We start from the raw sequence: 24,770 nt of genomic DNA, 5'->3' as shown, positions 1-24,770 counted from the left end.
ATTACTGCTTGAGTCCCAGTATGGATATGTGACATTTAGTCATTTTTGATGGTCTCAGTAGCAATTCTGCTCTCATAAATATGATGGAAATGTCTAAGATGAATAAGTTAATAATAGTAGGAATTTTGCTGTGGTAAATGCATTAAGGAAAACATACAAGTTACTGAAGCACGAGACATGGAAATTTCAAAACTGTTTGTGGAAAGATGCTGTTGTGAATGTCACAGATACTTGATAATATAGTCTTTCCATTTTTCATTGGTGAAGCACAGATGAGGAACACTGAACAGCCATAATCACAGCAATATACATGGATTTAGGGAATACATATGTCTATAAAAGAAAAAATCTAGTGATCTGTGCAGTAACTACATTTTCCTAACCTACTGACATCCCATAATATCACATGAAGCAAAAGTAAGACTTAAGAAACCTTCTCTTTAATTCTGCACAGTTGACTTTTGGTCATTTGAATTATCCAAGAAAAGAGTGCTATATATAATAAATAGTGGTGCTTCTGGAACTTGTGTCTAGTATACTGCATACCTAGTTCCACAGTTCCATCATTACGGCTTGAGTCCCAGTATGGATAGGTGACATTTAGTCATTTGTGATGTTCTCAGTAGCAATTCTGCTCTCAGAAATATGATGGAAATGTCTAAGATGGAACAAGTTAAGTCAGTGCTGTGCAGTGCCTGAATGCCAAAGAGAAAACAGTGCAGAAAGTGCAATGAAAGCAGCACAGACCAGCACAATGCTGGGCCCTGGCACACAAATGTCAAAGAAGATATTTCTACCCTCTCTGAAGTCTGACTTACCTTAAGTACTAGATCCTATTAAGCATGCAAAGAGAAAATAATGTACATGTACGAAGTTTCAAAAACAACTAAACTCAAATTATTACTATTACTAAAGTACTAAATCACAGGTATATGTATGACCAAGCTACATGTCAACATTAAAACTGCAGTGAATGAAGGAAAGAAAAGAGTAAATTTAAGAACAAATCCATGATTTCTGAAAGACAGTTTAAGTGCTGTAATAAAACTAAACTGTTAACTGGAATCAAAGATAAATGACGTGTTAACTTTTGTGCAATGAGTCGTGCATCAAGTGGGCATTTCTCATTAATGGTTAGACATCAGATCCTGATGTTTTTTACTTTCATTCCTCTAATGCTCCCTCTCAACCAAATTGAGCTGCAGCACTGGCCCAATGTAGTCAACTGCGCGACACAGTCATGCATGGGAATGTATATATGTTTCTGCAGCTGGTTTCTATGTAATGAATTACAAAGTATATATCTATTATATGAAATACAGAATATAATATGTATCTACCTAACAGATGATAACCTGTCCAGTTAGTAACAGAAACAGATTTCACACATCATTTCCATCTTTGACTCCAACTAATTGTTATTGTGAGCCAGGCATCAAGGATTACCTTCTTATCATTTTACATAACCAAAATCTTTAAGATCTGACCTTATCCTTCATATAGGCTTCAACAACATCCAGTCCACAGCTCTGCAGTAACTTCTGTACAGCCTTTTATATAAGCACAACCATCAATCAATTGTCTACCCAACTGAGTGGTGATAGTCAACTAGAGCAGAGCTGAACACCCAATGGCTGCTTTACAACCTGTGCCATCTGCAACTTCCCCCCCCCCCCCCCCCCCCCCCCCCCGCCCTTCCACACACACACACACACACACACACACACACACACACCAGCTTCTCTGAGTTATGTAGTCAGACACTAACTTTGCAACACAACATTCAGTCAAATAACCCTTCTGACCTTAATCTTTGCTAGATCCTGCCCTGCAACAGAGATGGTGGGCAGCAGGCAACTGCAACTCAGCTGCTTTGCCTACCATCTAAGCCACCCCCACCACCCAGCACAGTGTAGGCTTGTGAGGCCTGAACTATGGATTGACAGGTATAAATACCACCAGCACACAGCAGACACTTCATACCATCAGCACCACCTGATGATGGCAGAATGGTGGTTTGCCGAAATATCATGGAACTTCAACAATTTTATCTGACAGCACATCCAAGAACCTTGGAAGTAGCAGATATGCTGAGAAAGGCTTAGATCACGTTTTCAGTCTTGTTTATGTGTCTATCAATGACTCTCCAAAGTGTATGCTTCCTAATGGAAAATACAAGTAGTGTAATGAGGCATTTTTGTTGGTGGCTCAGGATTCAATGCAAAAATTCATTTGGTGCTCACAGGTGGAACGAGTGCATATCACCCTGGAAGAGGGATTTCTCAGAGTTATTTGTCTATACACTTGTTTCGCAGCTAATTTGTTGAACCAGGTGCTGTCATGAAACTTTCTGCCATCTTTGATTGAGTTTCCTCCATCTGCTGTGGTCTTCAGCAAACTCCTCCATTTGTCACAGTATATATTAAATGCACCCATATGATGCTTCATATAATATTTAAAGCAGTCTCTCACCAAGTGTTATCTTGGTAAGTAGTGTATTAAGGAAGAGAGGTGTAGTCCTTGAGATATAAGTGTCATTGCAAGCAATATTCCTTGAGAGCAGTGGTGACACACAGTAGCTTCTGAGTATTCAGGGCCATCTCATTTATCACATGGTCCCTCCATGTTATGCTTAAAAGTACCACAGATGAAAGGTGCTGAGCTTATGTCTCAGCACAATAGAAGACAGCAGTAGGGTTGGGCTGTTTTGGGAGAAGAGACAAAACAGCGAGGTCATCAGTCTCATTGGAGCAGGGAAAGATGGGGAAGGCAGTCAGCCATGCCCTTTCAAAGGAACCATCCTGGCATTTGCCTGGAGCGATTTAGGAAAATCCTCCCGAATGCGAGTCCAATGTGCTAACCACTGCGCCACTTCGCTCAGTACAGCAGTAGGCATACATGCTTGCTAGACAACTATTTTTGTGGTCACCAAAAGGTATGACCCATACTCCTGTGCGTAGCTTCCTGAAAGTATTCACCACTGTTCCAATTCTCGCATTTATTTTGTCATTCAGGGAGATCTTCTGACACTAACAAGCTAGGAAAGCAGCAGGCATATCCATATACCTTGTGCCATAATCACAGTCTTATTTACATTCACAGACATAGAGAAGAGTTTGCACAAAGCAACAAACTGGTCCATAGGCCTTTGAAGGTAATCTTGAGTATGCTGCAATGTTAGGGAATAAAATGTTGCTTTCAAATAAGTCCTAATCATAGATATTGTAAAGTTTCTCATCAGCCCTGGTATATAGATAGACGTCCAGATTTGTTTCACTGAAAGCAACTTTAAGAAGCAGGGAGAAGAATTTATACAACAAGGTAGGGGACAGTATACAGCCTTGACAAACTCCTTTTTGCACAGTTAAAGGATATGGTACACTTGCCTTACACACACACCCTTCATATCATCATGAACAGCCCTGATCATCTTCAGGAGTTTTGGAGGAAACCCTATCTTCACAAGTGATATATACAGTCCCTTCCTGCTGACTGTTCAAAGTCATATGTAGATCAATGACAGAAATGAACAAGGGGATTTTCTACTCACAGCATTTTCTCTTTATTTGCTCTGATGGGAAAATAACATTAGTAGTAGATTTCTGAGCCCACAACCCACACTGACATTCAGAGAGTGGTGATGCTGGCATCGTGCAAGTCATGCAGCACAAAACCATCAACCCCCCCCCCCCCCCCCCCCAAAAAAAAAACAAAAATCCCTTTTTTCCCACAGTCCATGTTTCACTACCTTACAGTGGTATGCTGTCAAATATTTCTTCCTCAAATTAAGGCCTATGATCAATAGTAGCAGACTTTTCTTGGTCAGGAATGCGCTTTTTGCTAGTGCTGATCTGCTATTGATGTCCTCCTTGCTCCCTCCATCATTGGTCATTTTGTTGCCAAGGTAACAGAATTCCTTAGCTACATCTACTTTGTGACCATCAATCCTGATATTAAGTTGCTCGCTGATCCCATTTATGCTATTTCTCATTACATTTGTCTTTCTTCAAGTTACTGTCAATCCATATTCTGTACTAATTAGTCTGTTCAGTCCATTCAGCAGATCATATATTTCTTCTTCACTTTTACTAAGGATAGCTATGTCATCAGTGAATAATACAATTGATATCTCTTTACTTTGAATTTTAATTCCAGTTATGAACCTTTCATTTCTATCATTGCTTTTTCAATATATAGATTGCACAGCAGGGGCAAAAAATTTCATCCCTATCTCATATCCTTTTTAACCTGACACTTTTTTCTTAATCTTCCTCTCTTTTATTCCATCTTGGCTCTTTTATATGTTGTATGTTACCCATCTCTCCTTACAGCTTACCCCTGTTTTCTTCAGAATTTCGAACATCTTGCTCCATTTGACATTGTCAAGCACTTCTTCTAGGTGGACAACCCCTATGAACCTGTCATGATTTTTCTTTAGTCTTGCTTCTGTTTTAAACTACAATGTCAGAATGGCCTCTCTTGTGCCTTTACCTTTCCTAAAGCCAAACTGTCATCTAACACATTCTCAATTTCTATTCCATTCTAGTGTATATTATTCTTGTCAACAACATGGATGCATGAGCTGTAACGTTGATTGTGCGATAATTCTTGCACTTGTCAGTTCTTGGAGTCTTCAAAATTGTGTCAATGATATTTTTCCAAAGCCAGATGGTATATTCCCAGACTAATATATTCTACAAACCAATGTGAAAAGTTGTATGGTTGCCATTTGCATCAATGATTTTAAAAATTCTGATGGAATGTTATCTATCCCTTCTGCCTTGTTGTTGTTGTGGTCTTCAGTCCTGAGACTGGTTTGATGCAGCTCTCCATGCTACTCTATCCTGTGCAAGCTTCTTCATCTCCCAGTACCTACTGCAACCTACATCCTTCTGCTTGGTGTATTCATCTCTTGGTCTCCCTCTACAATTTTTACCCTCCACACTGCCCTCCAATACTAAATTGGTGATCCCTTGACGCCTCAGAACATGTCCTACCAACTGATCCCTTCTTCTAGTCAAGTTGTGCCACAAACTTCTCTTCTCCCCAATCCTATTCAATACCTCCTCATTAGTTATGTGATCTACCCCTCTAATCTTCAGCTTTCTTCTGTAGCACCACATTTTGAAAGCTTCTATTCTCTTCTTGTCTAAACTATTTATCGTCCATGTTTCACTTCCATACATGGCTACACTCCATACAAATACTTTCAGAAACGACTTCCTGACACTTAAATCTATACTCGATGTTAACAAATTTCTCTTCTTCAGAAAGGCTTTCCTTGCCATTGCCAGTCTACATTTTATATCCTCTCTACTTTGACCATCATCAGTTATTTTGCTTCCCAATTAGCAAAACTTCTTTACTACTTTAAGTGTCTCATTTCCTAATCTAATTCCCTCAGCATCACCCAACTTAATTCGACTACATTCCATTATCCTCATTTTGCTTTTGTTGATGTTCATCTTATATCCTCCATTGTGCCATATTTGATCTTAAATCTTCTAAAGCTCTTTTAAATTCTGATTCTTATATTGGATCCCCTATCTCATCCATATTGACTCCCGTCTCTTCTTCTATCACACCTATCAAATCTTCCCCCTCATAGAGACCTTTAGTGTATTCTTTCCACCTATCCACTTTCTTCTCTGCATTTAACAGTGGAATTTCCATTGCACTCTTAATGTTACCACTCTTGCTTTTAATTTCATCAAAAGTTGCTTTGACTTTCCTATATGCTGAGTCAGTCCTTCCAACAATCATTTCATTTTCTGTTTCTTCCCTGAACTTCCTACTGATTTCATTCTGAGCGACTCGTACTTCTTTATTCCTGATTCCCCAGAACATTTTTGTACTTTCTTCTTTCATTGACGATCTGTTGCACATAGTGCCTTTGCAGTAACCTTCATTGGACCTATGTTTTTCTTTACAACTTCTGTGATTCCCTATTTAGAGGTGTCCATTCCTCCTCAACTCTATTGCCTATTCCATATTGCAGTATCTATAGCCTTAGAGAACTCCAAGCGTATCTGGTCATTCTTTAGTACTTCGATGTCCGACTTCTTTTTGTATTGATTCTTTCTGACTAACCTTTAAAATCTTGAGCCTGCTCTTCATAGTTGCTATATTGTGATCTGCTCCAGGGTACATATTGCAATCCAATATCTGGTTTTGGAATCTCTGTCTGACCATGATGTAATCTAACTAAAATCTTCCCATTTCCATGTATACCTCCTCCTCTTGTGATTCTTGAACAGGGTATTTCTTACTACTAGTTGAAATTTATTACAGAACTCAATTAGTCTTTCTCCTCTGTCATTCCTAGTAGGTACCAATCCCATGTTCTCTTGTAACCATTTATTCTACTACTTCCCCTACATCCACTTCCCAAACCTCCATGATTATTAAATTTTCATCTCCCTTTTGTGTCTGCATTACCCATTCAATATCCTCATATACTTTCTCTATCTCTTCATATTCAGCTTGTGACATCAGTATGTGTACTTGAACTATCATTGTCAGTGTTGGTTTGCTGTCAATTCTGATGAGAATAACCCTGTCACTGAACTATTCTCTGTAACATCCTCTGCCCTACCTTCCTATTTGTAACGTATCCTACTCCTGTTATACCATTTTCTGCTGCTGCTGATATTACACTATACCTGTCTGACCAGAAATCCTTGTCTTCTTTCCATTTCACTTCACTGACCTCTATTATACCTAGATTAAGCCTTTGCATTTCTCTTTTCAGATTTTATAGCTTCCCTACCATGTTTATGCTTCTGACATTCCATGCTCCGACTCATAGAATGTTATTCTCTCATTGGTTATTCAGTCCTTGTCTCATGGTCATCTCCCCCTTGGCTGACCCTTGCCAGAGATCTGAATGGGGAACTATTCTGGTATCTTTTGCCAATGGAGAGATCATCATGACACTTTTTCAATTACAGGCCACGTATCCTGTGGATATACATTACGTGTCTTTAATGCAGTGGTTTCCATTGCCTTCTGCATCCTCATGCCATTGATCATTGCTGATTATTCTGTCTTTAGGGGCAGTTTCCCACCCCTATTTGCCCAAGAAATTCACAGTGCCGTAGACACTGGCGAGCAGATTGATGCCGTATTCCTGGACTTCAGGAAGGCATTTGATACGGTTCCGCACTTACGTTTAGTGAAAAAAATACGAGCTTACGGAATATCGGACCAGGTTTGTGATTGGATTCAGGATTTCCTAGAAGAAAGAACACAACATGTCATTCTTAACGGTTCAAAATCTGCAGATGTAGAGGTAATTTCGGGAGTACCGCAGGGAAGCGTGATAGGACCTTTATTGTTTACAATATACATAAATGACTTAGTTGACAACATCGGTAGCTCCGTGAGGCTATTTGCAGATGACACGGTTGTCTACAAGAAAGTAGCAACATCAGAAGACTCGTACGTACTCCAGGAGGACCTGCAGAGGATTAATGCATGGTGCGACAGCTGGCAGCTTTCCCTAAACGTAGATAAATGTAACATAATGCGCATACATAGGGGCAGAAATCCATTCCAGTACGATTATGCCATAGGTGGTAAATCATTGGAAGCGGTAACGACCGTAAAATACTTAGGAGTTACTATCCGGAGCGATCTGAAGTGGAATGATCACATAAAACAAATAGTGGGAAAAGCAGGCGCCAGGTTGAGATTCATAGGAAGAATTCTAAGAAAATGTGACTCATCGACGAAAGAAGTAGCTTACAAAACGCTTGTTCGTCCGATTCTTGAGTATTGCTCATCAGTATGGGACCCTTACCAGGTTGGATTAATAGAAGAGAGAGACATGATCCAGCGAAAAGCAGCGCGATTCGTCATGGGGACATTTAGTCAGCGCGAGAGCGTTACGGAGATGCTGAACAAGCTCCAGTGGCGGACACTTCAAGAAAGGCGTTACGCAATACGGAGAGGTTTATTATCGAAATTACGAGAGAGCACATTCCGGGAAGAGATGGGCAACATATTACTACCACCCACATATATCTCGCGTAATGATCACAACGAAAAGATCCGAGAAATTAGAGCAAATACGGAGACTTACAAGCAGTCGTTCTTCCCACGCACAATTCGTGAATGGAACAGGGAAGGGGGGATCAGATAGTGGTACAATAAGTACCCTCCGCCACACACCGTAAGGTGGCTCGCGGAGTATAGATGTAGATGTAGATGTAGACTGACCTGAATATCTGTCTAACCCTTTGTGCTCTTTGACAAGGCTGTTAACAGAATGAGGGTGCCTTCTTGTGCCAGAACTCTTCGGTTGCCAATGCTGATTATTATTCAAAATTTGAGTGGTGGCAGAGTTTGAACCCAGGACCAATGATGTTCTGATTACTATCCCTAGACCATGGGTGTGGCAACTTAACAGTTCAATAAAAGTTTGCAGAGTACTGGGAGGAGCGGTGGAGGTTTGACAAATTCTTTGTAGAGTGTGTCCTTACCAGGCCATTTCTCACATTTAAGCCATGCAATAGCTCTCTGAAGCTCCCCCTGAGAAGACAAAATGTGCAACTCATGGCAAATACAGGCACTGAAGTCACATAGAATGCTCAAATGGTCCCAAGGTGCCTACCTGCACCGCTTCGTTGACATGTTCGCAAGAGTGATTCTTTCAGTTTGAAGTCAAGGTGTGCAATGGTGCATTTACAGCTGTCAGTGTCATTGACAAATGCAAAATCATAATGCATTCTGAGATCAGGCCTTCACTGGCATTGGAAGCAATAATGCCAATACTGTTCTACCTGGGACTGGCAAAATTCTTCCTCTTCCACAAAAATATGTAATTTTCCTCCTAAATTCAACCCTCATCTGGTAGCCTGGTTTCTTGCAAGCCTTTATAGTGGTATTAAACCTGGCTATTTCCAGGTTGATAATCACTCTTTTGCATGGATGTTGAGAGCTTCCACATGTGTCCAGGAAGCCTTGCATCATAATGCAGGTATTCAATGTGCCAAAATGTAATGTGACAGGTTTACATTTCTTTTTTGTTTCAGCAGGTGTTGATGTTATGGTCATGACTTCTATCAAAGCTAGTGTTCTGTACACTCAAACAGAACAAAAGGCACCAGGATGGGCCAATACTTAATTGTCTGGGGGCTGTCCAACTTGAAGGTGATAAATTCAGCCACTTAAGATGGGCCCTCCCACTGTTGGTGGCCACAGTTGGGTCCATTTGTGCATGTTTACAACTGGTAAGCTGCCACTAACTGTGTTAATTCTACATTGTTGCATGTGGATGGAGTGTTCTCTTCATGACTGCTACTGTGCCCATGACTTTGTCACTCTCTTGGCCTTGGTGACTAGTTCCACAGAAGTGACAATGCATGATGTGTGGAGTCAGTTTCACTTAACCAATAAAAACATGCTTAAATGGTCACTGTCTGTTGAGACACTGGATTTGTTTCCAAAAGTGTATGCATAAGCTCTCTACATTGCTCAAAAGAAATAAAAGAGTAATGTGTTGGAAAATAATTGGAGAACTGTAACTAGTAGTGACTACAACAAGCTCTACCCACAAACTAAAATTTGGAGTGTCAAAATATACTTCAGTAATTTTGAAATAATCTGATATGCCATAATTATCATGAACTGAAAGTAGCATTATATCGAACAACATTTTCTGACAATAACAAAATGCCTATGAAAATGTACCTGGACCAAAAATACATGAAAGCTGAACAAAGCACTGCCAGGAAAAATATTTTACAATAATGACAAAATTAATATTACAATTTACTGGATTAAAAATAAATGAAAACTATTCAGATTTACAAAAGCTGTGGAAATGCCCTATGAAGTAACAAGACTTCTCCATTATATAGTCAGTATACCTTACGCAGTTAATCCTGCTGGATTAATCATAAACAATCACATTTATAACATTTTGTTTATTATGTTTTTAAGTTGCAAATTAGTAGAGAACAAACAGCAATAAACTGTACTACTAAAGTTCAGTACCTATTTACATGGGCAGGAAACTTTGAAAGCCTCTTTGCAGTGCAACAAAAGTACCATCTCAACAAAAACCACTGAGAAATTATAACTGGATTGACATGCAGTGAAGGAATTATATAACTGGCTTCTTCATGCAGAATATGTACTAAACAGAAATGTACTTACAATTCTGTCCTATGTTGCAAAATAACAATACAAAAATTTAAATGATGGTTTAAAAACATATAAATATTCTTTTAGTTATACAATGTAATGCTTAACTTCTAATGAAACAGTAAATAGTATAAAATAACTAATTTATTTAATTGGATAGATAATTGGAAAACCTACTCACCAAGTGGCAGCAGAACACACACATAAAAGACAGTTGTAATTGGCAAGCTTATTATGTTTTGTAAATTGCAAATTAGTGGAGAACAAACAGGAATAAAATGTACTACTAAAGTACAGTACCCATTTACATGCACAGAAGGGTTGAGGGCGAAGGAAGAGCGGCGAGGAGAAAGGACTGCAGAGGTCTAGGAAAGGGGTAAATTTTCAGAAAGTCACCCAGAACCACAGGTCAGTCTTTCCTTCTCATCCCTTACAGTAAAGTCTCCCTTGACCTGCAGTTCTGGATGACTTTCCCAAAATCTGCCCCTTTTCCTAGACCTCTCCAGTCCTTTTCCTTCACACCTCGTCCTTCCCCTTCACCCCTCTGCCTGAAGGAGGAGCCACTGGCTCCGAAAGCTTGTGAATTACAACCGTCTTTTATGTGTGTGTTCTGCTGCCACTTGGTGAGTAGATTTCTTATCTGTCTACTTAACTAATTTTGTCAATAACTGATTGTTTTCATTGTTAAAATAACCAGTTTAATGCAAGACACCATCGAAGTCATATTTATATAAATTCAGATATTAAAATTAAATCTGTATGGCCAATTACTGAAAGAGAAATTGGAACTAAGTTAAGAAATATGAGGACTGCATTACTGAAGAAAACAGACAAATAATAAATTTTATGAGTCAGGTAATTCAATGTACACTACTGGCCATTAAAATTGCTACACCACAAAGATGACATGCTACAGACGCAAAATTTAACCGACAAGAAGAAGATGCTGTGATATGCAATGATTAGGTTTTCAGAGCATTCACACAAGGTCAGTGCCGGTGGCAACACCTACAACATGCTGACATGAGGAAAGTTTCCAACCGATTTCTCATACACAAACAGCAGTTGACCGGTGTTGCCTGGTGAAACGTTGCTGTGATGCCTCGTGTAAGGAGGAGAAATGCGTACCATCACGTTTCCGACTTTGATAAAGGTTGGATTGTAGCCTATCACGGTTTATCGTATCGCGACAATGCTGCTCGCGTTGGTCGAGATCCAATGACTGTTAGCAGAATATGGAATCGGTGGGTTCAGGAGGGTAATACGGAACGCCGTGCTGGATTCCAACGGCCTTGTATCACTAGCAGTCGAGATGACAGGCATGTTATCTGCATGGCTGTAATGGATCATGTAACCATTTCTCGATCCCTGAGTCAACAGATGGGGACGTTTGCAAGACAACAACCATCTGCACGAACAGTTCGACGATGTTTTCAGCAGCATGGACTATCACCTTGGAGACCATGGCTGTGGTTACTCTTGACGCTGCATCACAGACAGGAGCGCCTTTGATGGTGTACTCAATGACAAACCTGGGTACACGAATGGAAAAACGTCATTTTTTCGGATGAATCTAGGTTCTGTTTACAGCATCATGATGATCGCATCCGTTTTTGGCGACATCGCAGTGAACGCACATTGGAAGCGTGTATTCGTGATCGCCATACTGGCATATCACCCGGCGTGATGGTATGGGGTGCCATTGGTTACATGTCTCAGTGACCTCTTGTTCGCATTGACGGCACTTTGAACAGTGGACGTTACATTTCAGATGTGTTATGACCTGTGGCTCTACCCTTCATTCAATCCCTGCGAAACCCTACATTCCAGCAGGATAATGCACGACTGCATGTTGTAGGTCCTGTACGGGCCTTTCTGGATACAGAAAATGTTCGACTACTGGCCTGGCCAGCACATTCTCCAGATCTCTCACCAATCGAAAACGTCTGGTCAATGTTGGCCGAGCAACTGGCTCATAACAATATGCCAGTCACTACTCTTGATGAACTGCGGTATCGTGTTGAAGGTGCATGGGCAGCTGTACCTGTACACACCATCCAATCTCTGTTTGACTAAATGCCCAGGCATATCAAGGCCGTTATTACAGCCAGAGGTGGTTGTTCTGGGTACTGATTTCTCAGGATCTATGCACCCAAATTGCATGAAAATGTAATCACATGTCAGTTCTAGTATAATATATTTGTCCTATGAATACCCGTTTATCATCTGCATTTCTTCTTGGTGTAGCAATTTTAATGGCCAATAGTGTATTTAATAATTGGTTCCTTGTAGTAACTTAGATGATTGATGTTCACAGTTCAATGGGATAAAGCAACAGAATACATACAAGAAGTAATGCTTCAAAGAGACAAATCATAATTACTTAATGGTTTGCCAAAGAAATTAAGACTGTAATGAACTTTCTCAAAGCCAGATACTTTCAGGGAATTGGTAATACCTAGCTACAGTATTAAAATCTTGTTGTTAACACACACACACACACAAACACACACACACACACACACACACACACACACACACACACACACACGCAAGCATTGTGACATGCCCTTTGTGCCAGCAACAACAAGCTCCATCAGCTGGTTGTGATCACTTCCAATAACCTGACACATGCACATCATGATTACGGTTGATGCTCTTCCCACTACGATACAGCCTGCTGCAACTTCAGTCAATGACACACTCACTGTCATTCCACAGAACTGACACGTCTGTGACTCCTCTCGTATCAGTGTAGCATGTGATGCCACCGTCATTTCTTCAAGCCTCATGGCTATTTCAAATGTACCTGTCGTAGGTTAATGGCCACTGACAGCCCTCCTGTCAATTACAAGGCAGGATGCCTGACATCTAACAAACTGAACTGTGCTAAGGCTGCTGTGCAATAACTATTAGATGTGCGTATAGTCCACCCCTATTTTAGTAAAAGCTCTTTGCCTATCCATCTGGTCCCTGAAAAACATGGTACCTACAAATTATACAGAGACTACTGCAAACTGAACATGACCACATTAATTGACAATTATCCCATTAGAAACATCCAAGACTTTGCGCAAGACTTGGTGCATGGTGCACGTGAGTTCAGCATCATAGACTGCTGCAAGGCTTACCATCAAATCACTATGAACACTGATGACACCCCAAAAATGGCCATCATTACACTATTTGGCCTATTTGAATAATGTTTTAAGCCTTTCACACCATATGGATTGAAAAATGCTGCCCAAACCTGGCATCCCTTCATTGTGTCTCTAGTTTTCCCACTGCCATTCTGCTATGCATCTCTGGACAACATCTTTATCTTTTCCTCTTTCAACAAAAAACACAAGAAACTCCTATTGTAAGTGTTACAAGTTCTCATGGACAATGATGTCAAATTTAATCTTGATAAAACTCAACTTCACCTTATAGCATCACCTTCATTTCTCATGAAGTTACCACTGAGGGCACCTGCCTGACTTCTGACCATGTCACCTTCATCCCCGGCCTACCGCTACCTGAAACGTACCATGGCCTACCGCTACCTGAAACCTACCATGATCATTACAAATTTCTGGGTATAATAAACTTTTTCTGACTCCATGCAGACCATGCCACTTCACTTAAAGCCCTTCTCATGGATGCTTTAGCAGATAAGAACATGCCTGGATCAAATATGGTGAACTATTATGATGCTATGCTACAAGATTTTTAAAATCTCAAGGCTCTGCTCTCCAATGCTGTCACACTCCTGCACCACATCACCGATGCACACATCCCTATTACCAAGGACACTAGGGACTCAATCACATCTAGTCCTAGTACTGTTCATTCCTCCAAAAGACAACATAGGCATACACCATTTGCCACTCTGTATTATCCTGGTCTTGTCTTGAATGTATTAATCAGCTACTTTGGCAAGCCACCTGTGAAATGATACATCATGTATCACCTGCTATCTAAACACTGTTCGGCCTTTTATATCAGCGTGACTACCACTAAGTTATCAGTTAGGATGAATGGACACAGGCAGAGGGTGTATACTGGCAACACACAATATCCGGTTGCAGAGCATGCTCTACAACATGACAGTCATGACCTCAGTGCCTGTTTCACCCCATGCTGATGGATTCTTCCCACCAGACACAAGTTTCTCACAACTGTGCAGGTGGGAACTGTTGCTGTCTGGCATTAATTTACGTGGATCTCTTTGGTCTCAGCATTTCTTCACAGTTTGTATTCCTTCTCCCTTCTACTTTTCTACATCTTTCATTTTCTGTCCTAACTATTTTTACAATCCCCCTCCCACCTCTATCACATACAATGCACTTAGCTTTTCACTCTTCATGCAAAATGTTTTAGCAGTAATCTCTGTCTTGCATATTACCCCATATTCCACCTTCAAGTTCTCATATTTCCAAATCTCATCTAGTGCAGTCTCTAACAATCAGTCTTTCCTTCTCATCCTGTCCAGTAAGTCTCCCCTGATCCAGGGTTCTGGGAAGCTTTTCTGAACTCTACCCCTTTTCCTAAATGTTGACAATCATTTTCCTACATCCCTCTTCCTTCCCCTTCAACCTTACTACCAGAAGTAGGAGCTACAGGCTCGAAAAGCTTGCATCATGTAATACCTTTTACATATGTGCATTCTCCCTTCGCTGCCTGCTGAGTAGATTTTTTATCTATATAGGTCAGAATGGAGTGAGGTATTCAGATTGGATTAAACTAGATGTACTTTTTGTTGCCCACAGAAGTTCATCACAATAACAGCAGATTGATCCTTCACTTGATGACTCATGAAAACTCATGAAAGTCTCTGTATCAGATGAAATGCACGTATGTATTGGCTCAAAGATTTGTTGTTTTTTTGCTGTCATTTAGACTTACAGACAAGATCAAATGGCATAATAGAAACATGCCAATCTCATACATTCACTGTAGCAACAGGGACAAAATGCCTCGTACTGTATGTGAAAATATATTCATACAAAACAGTTGCTCACACTTTTTTGGGGGGTGGGGGGTGGGGGGTGGGGGGTGGGGGGTGGGGGGTGGGAGGGGGGGATGCCTAAAAGAAATTTTAATGATGTGACAAGAATAAACAAAATTAATGCTGAGACCAATTACATATGATGAATGCAAAACTACTTTTGTTGTTGCCAAAGATACATTGATGATGAATTCTTTAATTTTGAGCCAATATTTCATAATTTTCAAAGAGTATTACCCAGTTTAGGGTAATTCCATGTCAAGTAAACAAGGGTTTACTACTCACCCATCTTCAACAACTGTAATTTTGTGTAGGTACTAGAGCACTTTTGTAGGGACTTGAAATGTGTGTGTGTGTGTGTGTGTGTGTGTGTGTGTGTGTGTGGAGGGGGGGGGGGGTTTGCCTTGCCACACCAGTGTTCCTGAACTAGTCCTGCAAGTTCCCATCCAAACACAACATTTTACACAGAATACAGAAATAACACAGATAAAAATGAAGATTAGACAGCAATTCACACGGCAAAACCTCTTAATTTACAAAAAAGTTTCCTCACAATGAAGCTTCCCAATACTTTATTTTAACAAGGAACAGATAGTGAGTAAAAGGGGCTGAAACCATAATTATTTGTCAGGGAATTTTTTGCCCACTTGTCACAGAATTAATTAATTATAAACTTTCCTACAAGTGTTTAATCTCTGTTGTTGATCTCTAATATTAGCAAAAATGTTAAATGTATCAAATTTTTTTTATCTTTACACTGTGTATCTTAAAAGTGATACCTTAAAGATGAGCAGTCTGCCCTGAGATAATGGAGTTGGTGGTTGTGTGTGCATGAGGTGTGCTTGCTTGTGTATGTGAATGGTGTGTGTGTGTGTGTGTGTGTGTGTGTGTGTGTGTGTGTGTGTGTGTTCTTTACTGATGAAGGCTGTGGCTGAAAGCTCTGTGTAAATGTCTTTTAAGTACACCAGTCCACAACTTAACATGTCTTCTTTATGGTAAGTAGCACTCTGTCTTTTCCTACATTGTTGATACACTGCAGGTTTTATAATTTTTAACACAGCTGAAAATAATCTTTTACAAATGCATGCATGGTTTCTCTCTCTCTTTTTAAAATTAGTGTCCAATAAAATTTCTGTTCCCCATTCAAAAAGGTGTGTCAGGCATTGTCAACTTACAGATTCAATGTTGTATTAAAATACACTAAACAATGAATTCAGGACTCCATGGCAGATTACTGTTGCGCATTAGTGTGGCTTGAAACTTGTCACATTTACATCAGCAGTTAATTTCTGATATGATAAAAAGAAGACTGATTAAATCTTTCCACCTTTGAAATGTTAATTTCTCTGTATGCCATTTAATTACATACAAAGTCAGTAAACCCCTAAAAACTGTAAAAGAATTTTCTTCGGTAAAACAACAACTCCTTAAACAGCAATGTTGTTCCTGCTTTGAAGAAGATGCTCAGATGTATTTTCATCATGTACCAGAACATTTACACAGAAATTTTACAATGATCATGTTGAAACCCTTTTGTCACATGGATCATGTAACACAAACACAATTTAAATGACTGCTCAGCAAACATACAAAACAAATTCAGATTAAAAAAAAATTCCGGCCAAAAACACTGCTCATCATGCAGAAAAAACTTTTTCACAAAAAAGACTCTACAGATGTTAGTATCACACCTACCACATAAATCAGATGTAATGAATATTTGGGAAGGCGTCAGAACAAACTTATCAACTGTTGGGAGATAAGCACTGAAATTATAAAAATTAGTTCCAGGGAAAAATGGCTATGAAGAATGAAATATGTACCAGGCAGAAGACGCAGTTTATGAAACGAAAAATGTAAATGTTCATTTGTTCAAAATCACAAATCTCTGAAAGTTCTTCACCGATTGCTTTTAAATTCTGTCACAGTGCAACATTTGAATATTCATGTTTTTGTATACATATTGGATTGCCATGTAGACACACACACACACACACACACACACACACACACACACACACACACAACACACACAACAAATAAAAGTGTAATATATATTTATATACCATATGGCTTACAGCAGATACATAAAAACAGGTGTGTATTAAAATGCAACAAAATGTCAAAATTCCAACGGAATCAGTGAAGAAGTTTCAGAGATTTAAGACTTTGAATAAAAAATACATGGTTTTTGCTAACAACTTATTCCCCAGCCTCTGTAGACCAACACAAATATATAAAGAAAATAAACTTGCATATACTCTATTTCTACACATGCTGCACTATGTGTTCTTCCATATCATAAACAAGAAATTTTAAAATTCACACACAGAAGAGAAAAAAGTCCTGAAACTGGGAATTCTGTGAGCTGGTAATGAAACAAATAGTGTTATTTTGTGTAACAATATAAGATGACCCAATATAAAATACAGTAAATACCAAACATGTAATGAGATTCCATGTAAAATGCAGGCAAACAATTAAGGAGAGACTTTGTTTCAAACATGGTTTCAGACTGCATTTAAAGTGGAATTGTTGGAAGTATTGTCACGGAGTTGGGAAGTATTGTCATGGAGTTGGGGAACAAATTCCTGAAATTTTACATTCAAAACACCGCAACATACAGAGGTGAATCACTAATTGAAAATCAACTTAAAAAAATAATTTAATGAATTTTAACTTTTTTGCACCACCATAGTGACAGTCAAGTCTTGTGGTGTAGACACAAGCCAGTCGTGCCAGGTCATGCACGCTGTACGGCGAACTTTCCCCCCTGCCCTGTATTTCTCTGTCCATGCTTTCACACTTGCAGTTTAATCACAATAATAAGACTTTATAACTTATTTTCTGTTTTTTCATGTACAGTAATGTTTAATTTATGTTACATTTCAGTACATTACATTATGGCAACATCACTGCACAGATGTTACATTTCAAAAATTCTTCTGCGTATGATAAATCTTGAAACAGAGCAAGGCGTGTAGTGTTGTAGTGCATTCTTTACAACACAACTAAGTGAGGAGCTAAACACATCAATACAAAACTGAAACAAGGTGGAATTCATTAGTGCATCAGAATCTAAAACAACACTTTGAAACTAAATGCAATAGCCGTCTGGTGACTACTGCTAACTACAGTACTCCAGCACAGTCACTGGATGCCGCTTAGGTCAAACTTTCATAGAAGTCAAGCGTAGTGAAGCAGAGAAATAACAGGAGAGGAGGAACTGCTACAGCAGTCCACTGACTGAGTAGCACAGGTCACTCTTGACCTCAGAAGCAGTTCACTGGCTGAGTGGCACAGTCCATCCCAACTTCTACAGAAGCTCACCGGTGTGAAAGAGATAAATGTTATGTTACAAATATATGTTAAAAGTTAAGTGGATGAATAAATTAATAAAAAAACAGGTGTCAGAAAGAGTAAATGAGGAATTGTGTGTATGGAAAACCTGAAGATGTACAGGAACTGGAAGAAGCAGTAGTGTCCAAAAACAATATGCATATAAATGTGATTCACATTGCTGTTGAGCAAAAATAAAACTTGTAAAATTTCTTAAATATATACAGGTTGGAAAAACATTGTGTCACAAAATTTTAACTGTGGATAGCTGATGCCAGTAGGAACCAAAATTACTAACGATGAGTAGGTTGACAAGGCACCATTTTTAAACTGTGGAAACTTGGTGCTATGTGCTCCAATTGGCCGTGGGATTGCCCTGTTGCCATTTGCCAGTTGACAAGCAGCACTATGGTTGTCAGTTCACACATACAAACATCCCTCACCTTGTCACTGCCCCAACGTGATATGCACATGTGTCGAATATGTTGAGGTCATGCGTTGTCCAGAGCATCCAGCAACAGGGCAATCCCTCAGCCAATCGGAGGGTGTGGCGCCAAGTTCCCATAGCTTAAAAATGGTGCAATGTTGACGTACACAACATTAGTAATTTTGGTTCCTACTGGCATCAGCTATCCAGAGTTAAAATTTCGCGATACAATTTTTTTCCACCCTGCATAATGTTTGCTTGTGTAACTCAGTAGTTAGCTTGTCAGACTGCCACATGGAGGACATGAGATCAATTTCCTGTACTGCTGGGGATTTTTCCTTGGTAGAAGGACTGGAATGTGGTGCATTTAGCTTCATGAGGTCACCTAAAGCACTATGTGAATGAAGAGTATATAATAACTTTTGTTCCTGCTGTATATGTTCCCAGCTAGTTATCAAGCAATGTAAACAGAACTTTGATTACTCTTGCTTAAGAACAATCAGTACAAGATGGAATAACTTAGGATGAAGTTTTAGAAAAAGGTACTAGTGGTAGATGAAATTGAAGAAATCACACAAATTTTTCCTTAGTTACCAAGCTGAGTCACATGATGATATATGCGCAAATAAATGTAACCTCCAATCATTTGCAGCATTCTCCAATACTTCAAGTTACATAATGGTGACAGTATGTTGCTGAAATACATCTTTTCTTCCATTTTATTTGATAGGGAAACAGGGAGCCTCTCAGAGACTTAACTCTTGTGTGTGTGTGTGCGTGTGTGTGTGTGTGTGTGTGTGTGTGTGTGTGTGGGTGGGTGGGTGGGTGGATGGGTGGGGTGTTGGGGTGGGGGTGGCAGGGGGGGGGGGGAGAGTGAGTGAGTGAGAGAGAGAGAGAGAGAGAGAGAGAGAGAGAGAGAGAGAGAGAGAGAGTGTACATACGTGTGCATGTGTTCGATTGTTCATACGAACCATACCACTGTTTAGGAAGTTGTATTATACACTGTTAACAAATGTGACTGGGAAGCACTGAAAATCGCAATACATTTAAGGAAAAGTAATTTAAAGATGATACATTCTGTTGTTTGCTTTGCCATCTATAGAAAATACAAAACATATTTTCTTACTGTGTGAACTACAGTTCAGAACAAAAATATGAGGATGTTATTTCACTCTTCATTTCATCCATAAGAATCAATTTGAAGTTGAATGAGGATCCTCACATTTCTACTTATGAGATTTAATTATAATGTTTACTATAATTACCTGGGTCAGGAGCATGCTGCTGAGGAGAAGATCAGTCTCCTGTTGATCTTTCATAATATCTGCATTTTCATTCATTCCAAAAACTTCTGGGTGTGTAATTAGAGGTAAGGACCGTGTATAGTTTAAATATGCTTCATAGGTTGTTTCTTTTGGAGCATAGTATTTTCCTGTACAAAATTGCAACAGTAAATGTTTGTCAACAGCATGGGAAATCAACTGCTTATTACAGTATGTAAAAATGATTATTTGTGAACATAATAATAATAACAATAATAGTAACAACACAACAAGTCAGTTCCCTACTGACTATCTTGCAGGAGACCAAGATGCTGACCTACACAACACTGTAGTGACAGTAATTTGGCACTGTCTTACTCTGACTGCTGAATGAAGGGTAACTAGCTTTGCAACATGTGATCAGAAGCAGCTTGTGAACAACACAACATTTCATTTAAGAGCAGAAAAAAATCTTTCATAACTGCCTCTTCCTTCTGTAGGAACGAATTTCCTCTGTGTGCAAATAACAAATAATTCCACAAGCTACGAATAGAATTTTTCATTGGTGATACTTGGAATTTCACCTCCTGAAGGTAAGTGACAGCCAGTCAGTCTGTCTCATATTTTACAGTTCTCTCAGGTGAAATTTCCTTTAGATATAACATTTATTCATATCTTTATGGATTAACACAAAATTTAAAGAAATGAGAGATTAACTGTTTTAAATGTAGTAACTGAATGCTGCTATTAATTCAGCTCAGACATTCATGGTAGCAGAAGACCGTTTCCCTACTCTGGTTCCTTAATGGTGCCTGATTTGCATGCATGCAAATAAACACATGTTTGGCAGGGCAGCTCTATAATAAAGATGTGGCAAAACAATAAGAAATAACAAACAATATTCATCAAGAGTATGTTACAAATGGCACTAAATTATAGTACAGTTTGATGCGTGGCACTCTTATGTCTAAAGCCTGATACAATGAGGTCCAACAAACATTGTTCTTTCTTGGCAGTCTATATATTGTCACTTCCTCTCTCCATTCAAACAGGAATTTTTGTTACTGGAGCTGCTACTTCTGAATCAAGTCTCTCCTTAATTGGCCTCACAATGCCATGTGAACCCTGCTTGATAACAGCACTTAGCAGACCCAGAGGGTCACCAAGTGCTAGCCATGCTTGACAGCACTTAATTTTAGTGATCTGACAGTGTTATCACTGTGGCAGGGTCATTAACATATTGTCCTTATAACTTCAGGTAATTGAGGAGGCACTCAGTAGAACAATTACTCCATAAATAGCGGCTGCTAGGTCAGTAGGTAGTCATCAGGACACTGTTATGAGCTGTTGCAGGCACTGATCGGTACAGTCTGATTGCTGGTGTGGAACTATTGAGTGTCTACAGCATGTTGTGTTTTTGTGTCTGTCAGCCAGTACGAGGCAGAAGTAAACTAGTACGTGGTTGACAGTGTTCCCTATGTTGCTGTCCATCCCTTCAGTGGATGAGTACAACAGATGGAGCAAGTAGCACAGGCACAGGAAGGGATCCGGGTTTGGGAACACCATCTGGATGCTGGTGCACAGACTTGAGAGACAACAGGTGAGTGATTGTGCCTGTGTGGTACCAGCCTCTCTCACAGTATTTGTTGTGAACCTCTCACTTAGAACACAACATCATTCCCTTGGTGTGTGTGTGTCTCTGTGTGTGTGTGTGTGTGTGTGTGTGTGTTTGTGTGTGTGTGGAGGGAGACCAGTGAATCCAGCTGGCTTCATTAGCAATCTGCTTCCTTGCTTACTGGTGTGAATATTTGGTGGGTGCACATATATTGCTCTCCTTCGAATTCATCAGTGGCACCATGGGAAACCCATGCAAAACAACACTGAGGGGTCAGCCAATCACGCGTTTACCATTTTGACTTTTGTAGCCTGGTCTGAGGTATTATGCATGATGTCCACTTCCATTAGTTTGTTATAGACTGGATGCAGTTGGGGCTTGCTGATGGATGCACTGGTAGAGGCAGCTGCCAGCTGCACTGAAAGGTCTCTCAGATGGCCGTCTGCATTGAGGTCTCCTTGTTCCGTAAAAGAAAGCAGCATAGGAGTTCAGCCTATTTGCATGTGAGTGTGGTGCAGCCTGATTTGATTTTTATGGCTCATTGTGATTCCATGTAAACATTTGATCTTAAACAAAGCATTGCCAAACTGCTCTATGACTATGCCTGCTAACCATGTCTTTTTCTCATATTTGTACACTGAAATGAGTACTAGATCATTTAGTTTTGAAAAGAAATTGTTTTCACCATTGTCATTGCATTTGGATGCATGAGTAGCTTGAAAATTGACATTAATGTTCAATGTGGTCTTCCATAGTGTTTCTCTGTTGTAGATTATGCAGCATGTGGAGTAGCTCTATACTGAGATAGGAAGATCAATAAAGCACTGTCTTCATTTTACTGTGAACAAGCTTTCTCATGTGTGACTTCGAAGTTCGTAAGTATCTTTCAGTGAGTCCGTTGGCCTCACGATGAAATGGTGCATTTCTGAAGTGTGAAATGCCATTGGTTTCACAAAACATTGTCAATTCCTGAGAAAAATACTGTGTGCAATTTTAAATGACAATAGATTTCAGCAGTCCTTCAGTAGAGAAGATGTTAGACAAAGCCTGAATACTCTTCATTGAAGATATCACTGACATCTGCATCACAAATGGAAATTTGGAGAAAGTGTTAATGAGGATGAGCCTGTAGCTTCTGAGAAATTGTCCTGTAAAATCAATATGTAGGAACGGTGAGTGTTCTGATGTCTGTGGCCACAGCACATAGCCAACATCATTTAAATGCCTTGGTCGATATTCTTACAGCAGAAATGCTCTCTGCCAATGTGTTTGGTGCACAGTATGCCCCAATGGCACTGATGTAGCATCTGTAATACCTTAGATTTAAGCACCACAGCAATAACCATTAATGTCTTGCCTGATTCTGAATGTTCCAGGATGGCCCCTTTGTATACTTTAAGTGCATGCCTCTATTCCAGTAAGATTTAATCTCAGGATGATTAAGTAACTTCTTGTCATTAGGGCACTCCATTTGAATATAGTGTCTGATGTTAGACAAAACAGGATATTTAGGCTCAAGTTTGATAATTAAATTAGAAATTACTGTTAAACCTCCCACAGTGTCTTGACTAATGACATCCACTAAAAAAATCTGCTGATGAGTCAAAGCTTTTCTCTTGTCCTATTATCAAATGTGGTATCAAATCCACAATCAAATTTTGTGCTGTGAACCTGAATATAATTTCACAGTCATAATTTAACAGAAGCGCCCAGCGATGCAACTTTTGTGGTGCCCATGTAAGAACAATATTGTTCAGTGCAAAGATAGCAATTAAAGGTTTGCAATCTGTGAGGAGCATAAATTTACATCCATATTCATGAAATTTCTTAACTGCAAATGTAATTGTGAGACCCTCCTTCTTGATCTGACTGTAATTTCATTGTGCCACGGTCAGAATCTATGAAGAAAATGCAAATGGTCATTCAAAACCATTATATCAGTGTGACACTGTTATAGTTCTGCCTGGTGCCTTTACATAACAATGTGTGCAGTGGTTGATGATGGAAGCTGCACAAGGGAGAAACTTCTGAAAAACTTTACTTGTCCCACTACGGAATATAACTGCTTGTAGCCAGAAGCTTTTTAATGGCATCATCTGTTTCTTGATGCTGTCCACAGACAGTATTTCACTCTTATTTCTTGAATTTCAAATTTGCTGCCTCTAGAATTTTGGAAATAAGATTCCAAATTCTGTTAAGAGATCCCGTGGGCCTGCACCTGACACAATTATCTCATCAAAGTAGTTCACAGCATTCGGTACTTTGTAAATTAATTGTTCCAAATACTGCAGCAACAAGCTCAGTCTCCTGGCTATTCTGAAGGGTAACCTTTTGAAATGGTGAAAACCAAATTGAGTACTTATTGCCATAAATCTCAGTGTGTCTTTGTCCAAAAGGATTTGCAAATATGCTTCTTCAAGATCTAACTTGGCAAAGTACATACCACCAGCTAATTTTTACATACATTCTTCCAGTTTGGGAATAGGATGTAAACTGAGTCACTTGGTTGTTTTAGTACTACCACAACCAGCATCTTCTATTCAAGACAGTCAAGTTCTTGCCTCACTTCATCTTTCAATACAAAAGTAATGTTGCTTGCTTTGCAAAATTTTGGCACTATATCAGACTTCAGTGTAATGTACACTTTCTAACCTTTGATACTGCATGCTGCTTTGGAGGTGGGGGGGAATGGGACTTTAATTAGCAGAAGAGTAGTACCTAATCCCACTCTTAACCTCAGAGAAGGAGGCAAACTCTACATGAAAACTGCTTGTCTTTTATTTCACAATTGTTTGCATCATAGTTAAGCTGAATTTGATTTTTATTGTTGTCTACAAAAACCATTACCTGTAACAAATTCCAGAAACTGACAGTGTGTTAGATCAAAATGAACCAAGTACCCACATCAATTATGGCAATGAAATAATACAACTGTATCCAACATGCTTATCATAAATTGTCAATTACACATCCAACAGTGAAATCAAA

The 24,770-nt window shown here is 39.4% G+C and overlaps 1 protein-coding gene across 1 annotated transcript in view; it reads right to left on the bottom strand.

The window, feature by feature from the left end:
- LOC124596265 (dynein axonemal heavy chain 7) overlaps positions 1-24,770 on the bottom strand; it is a 1,038,560-nt gene that overhangs the window by 78,952 nt on the left and 934,838 nt on the right. Inside the window, 3 exon segments of the mRNA XM_047135340.1 lie at positions 819-833; positions 10,162-10,170; positions 20,171-20,337. Of these exon segments, the coding sequence (XP_046991296.1) occupies positions 819-833; positions 10,162-10,170; positions 20,171-20,337 (191 nt within the window).

Source organism: Schistocerca americana, chromosome 2, assembly GCF_021461395.2.
Source record: "Schistocerca americana isolate TAMUIC-IGC-003095 chromosome 2, iqSchAmer2.1, whole genome shotgun sequence".
NCBI lineage: Eukaryota > Metazoa > Arthropoda > Insecta > Orthoptera > Acrididae > Schistocerca > Schistocerca americana.
The sequence above is the reverse complement of the archived record's forward strand: the minus strand, read 5'-3'. Positions and strand labels throughout refer to the sequence as shown.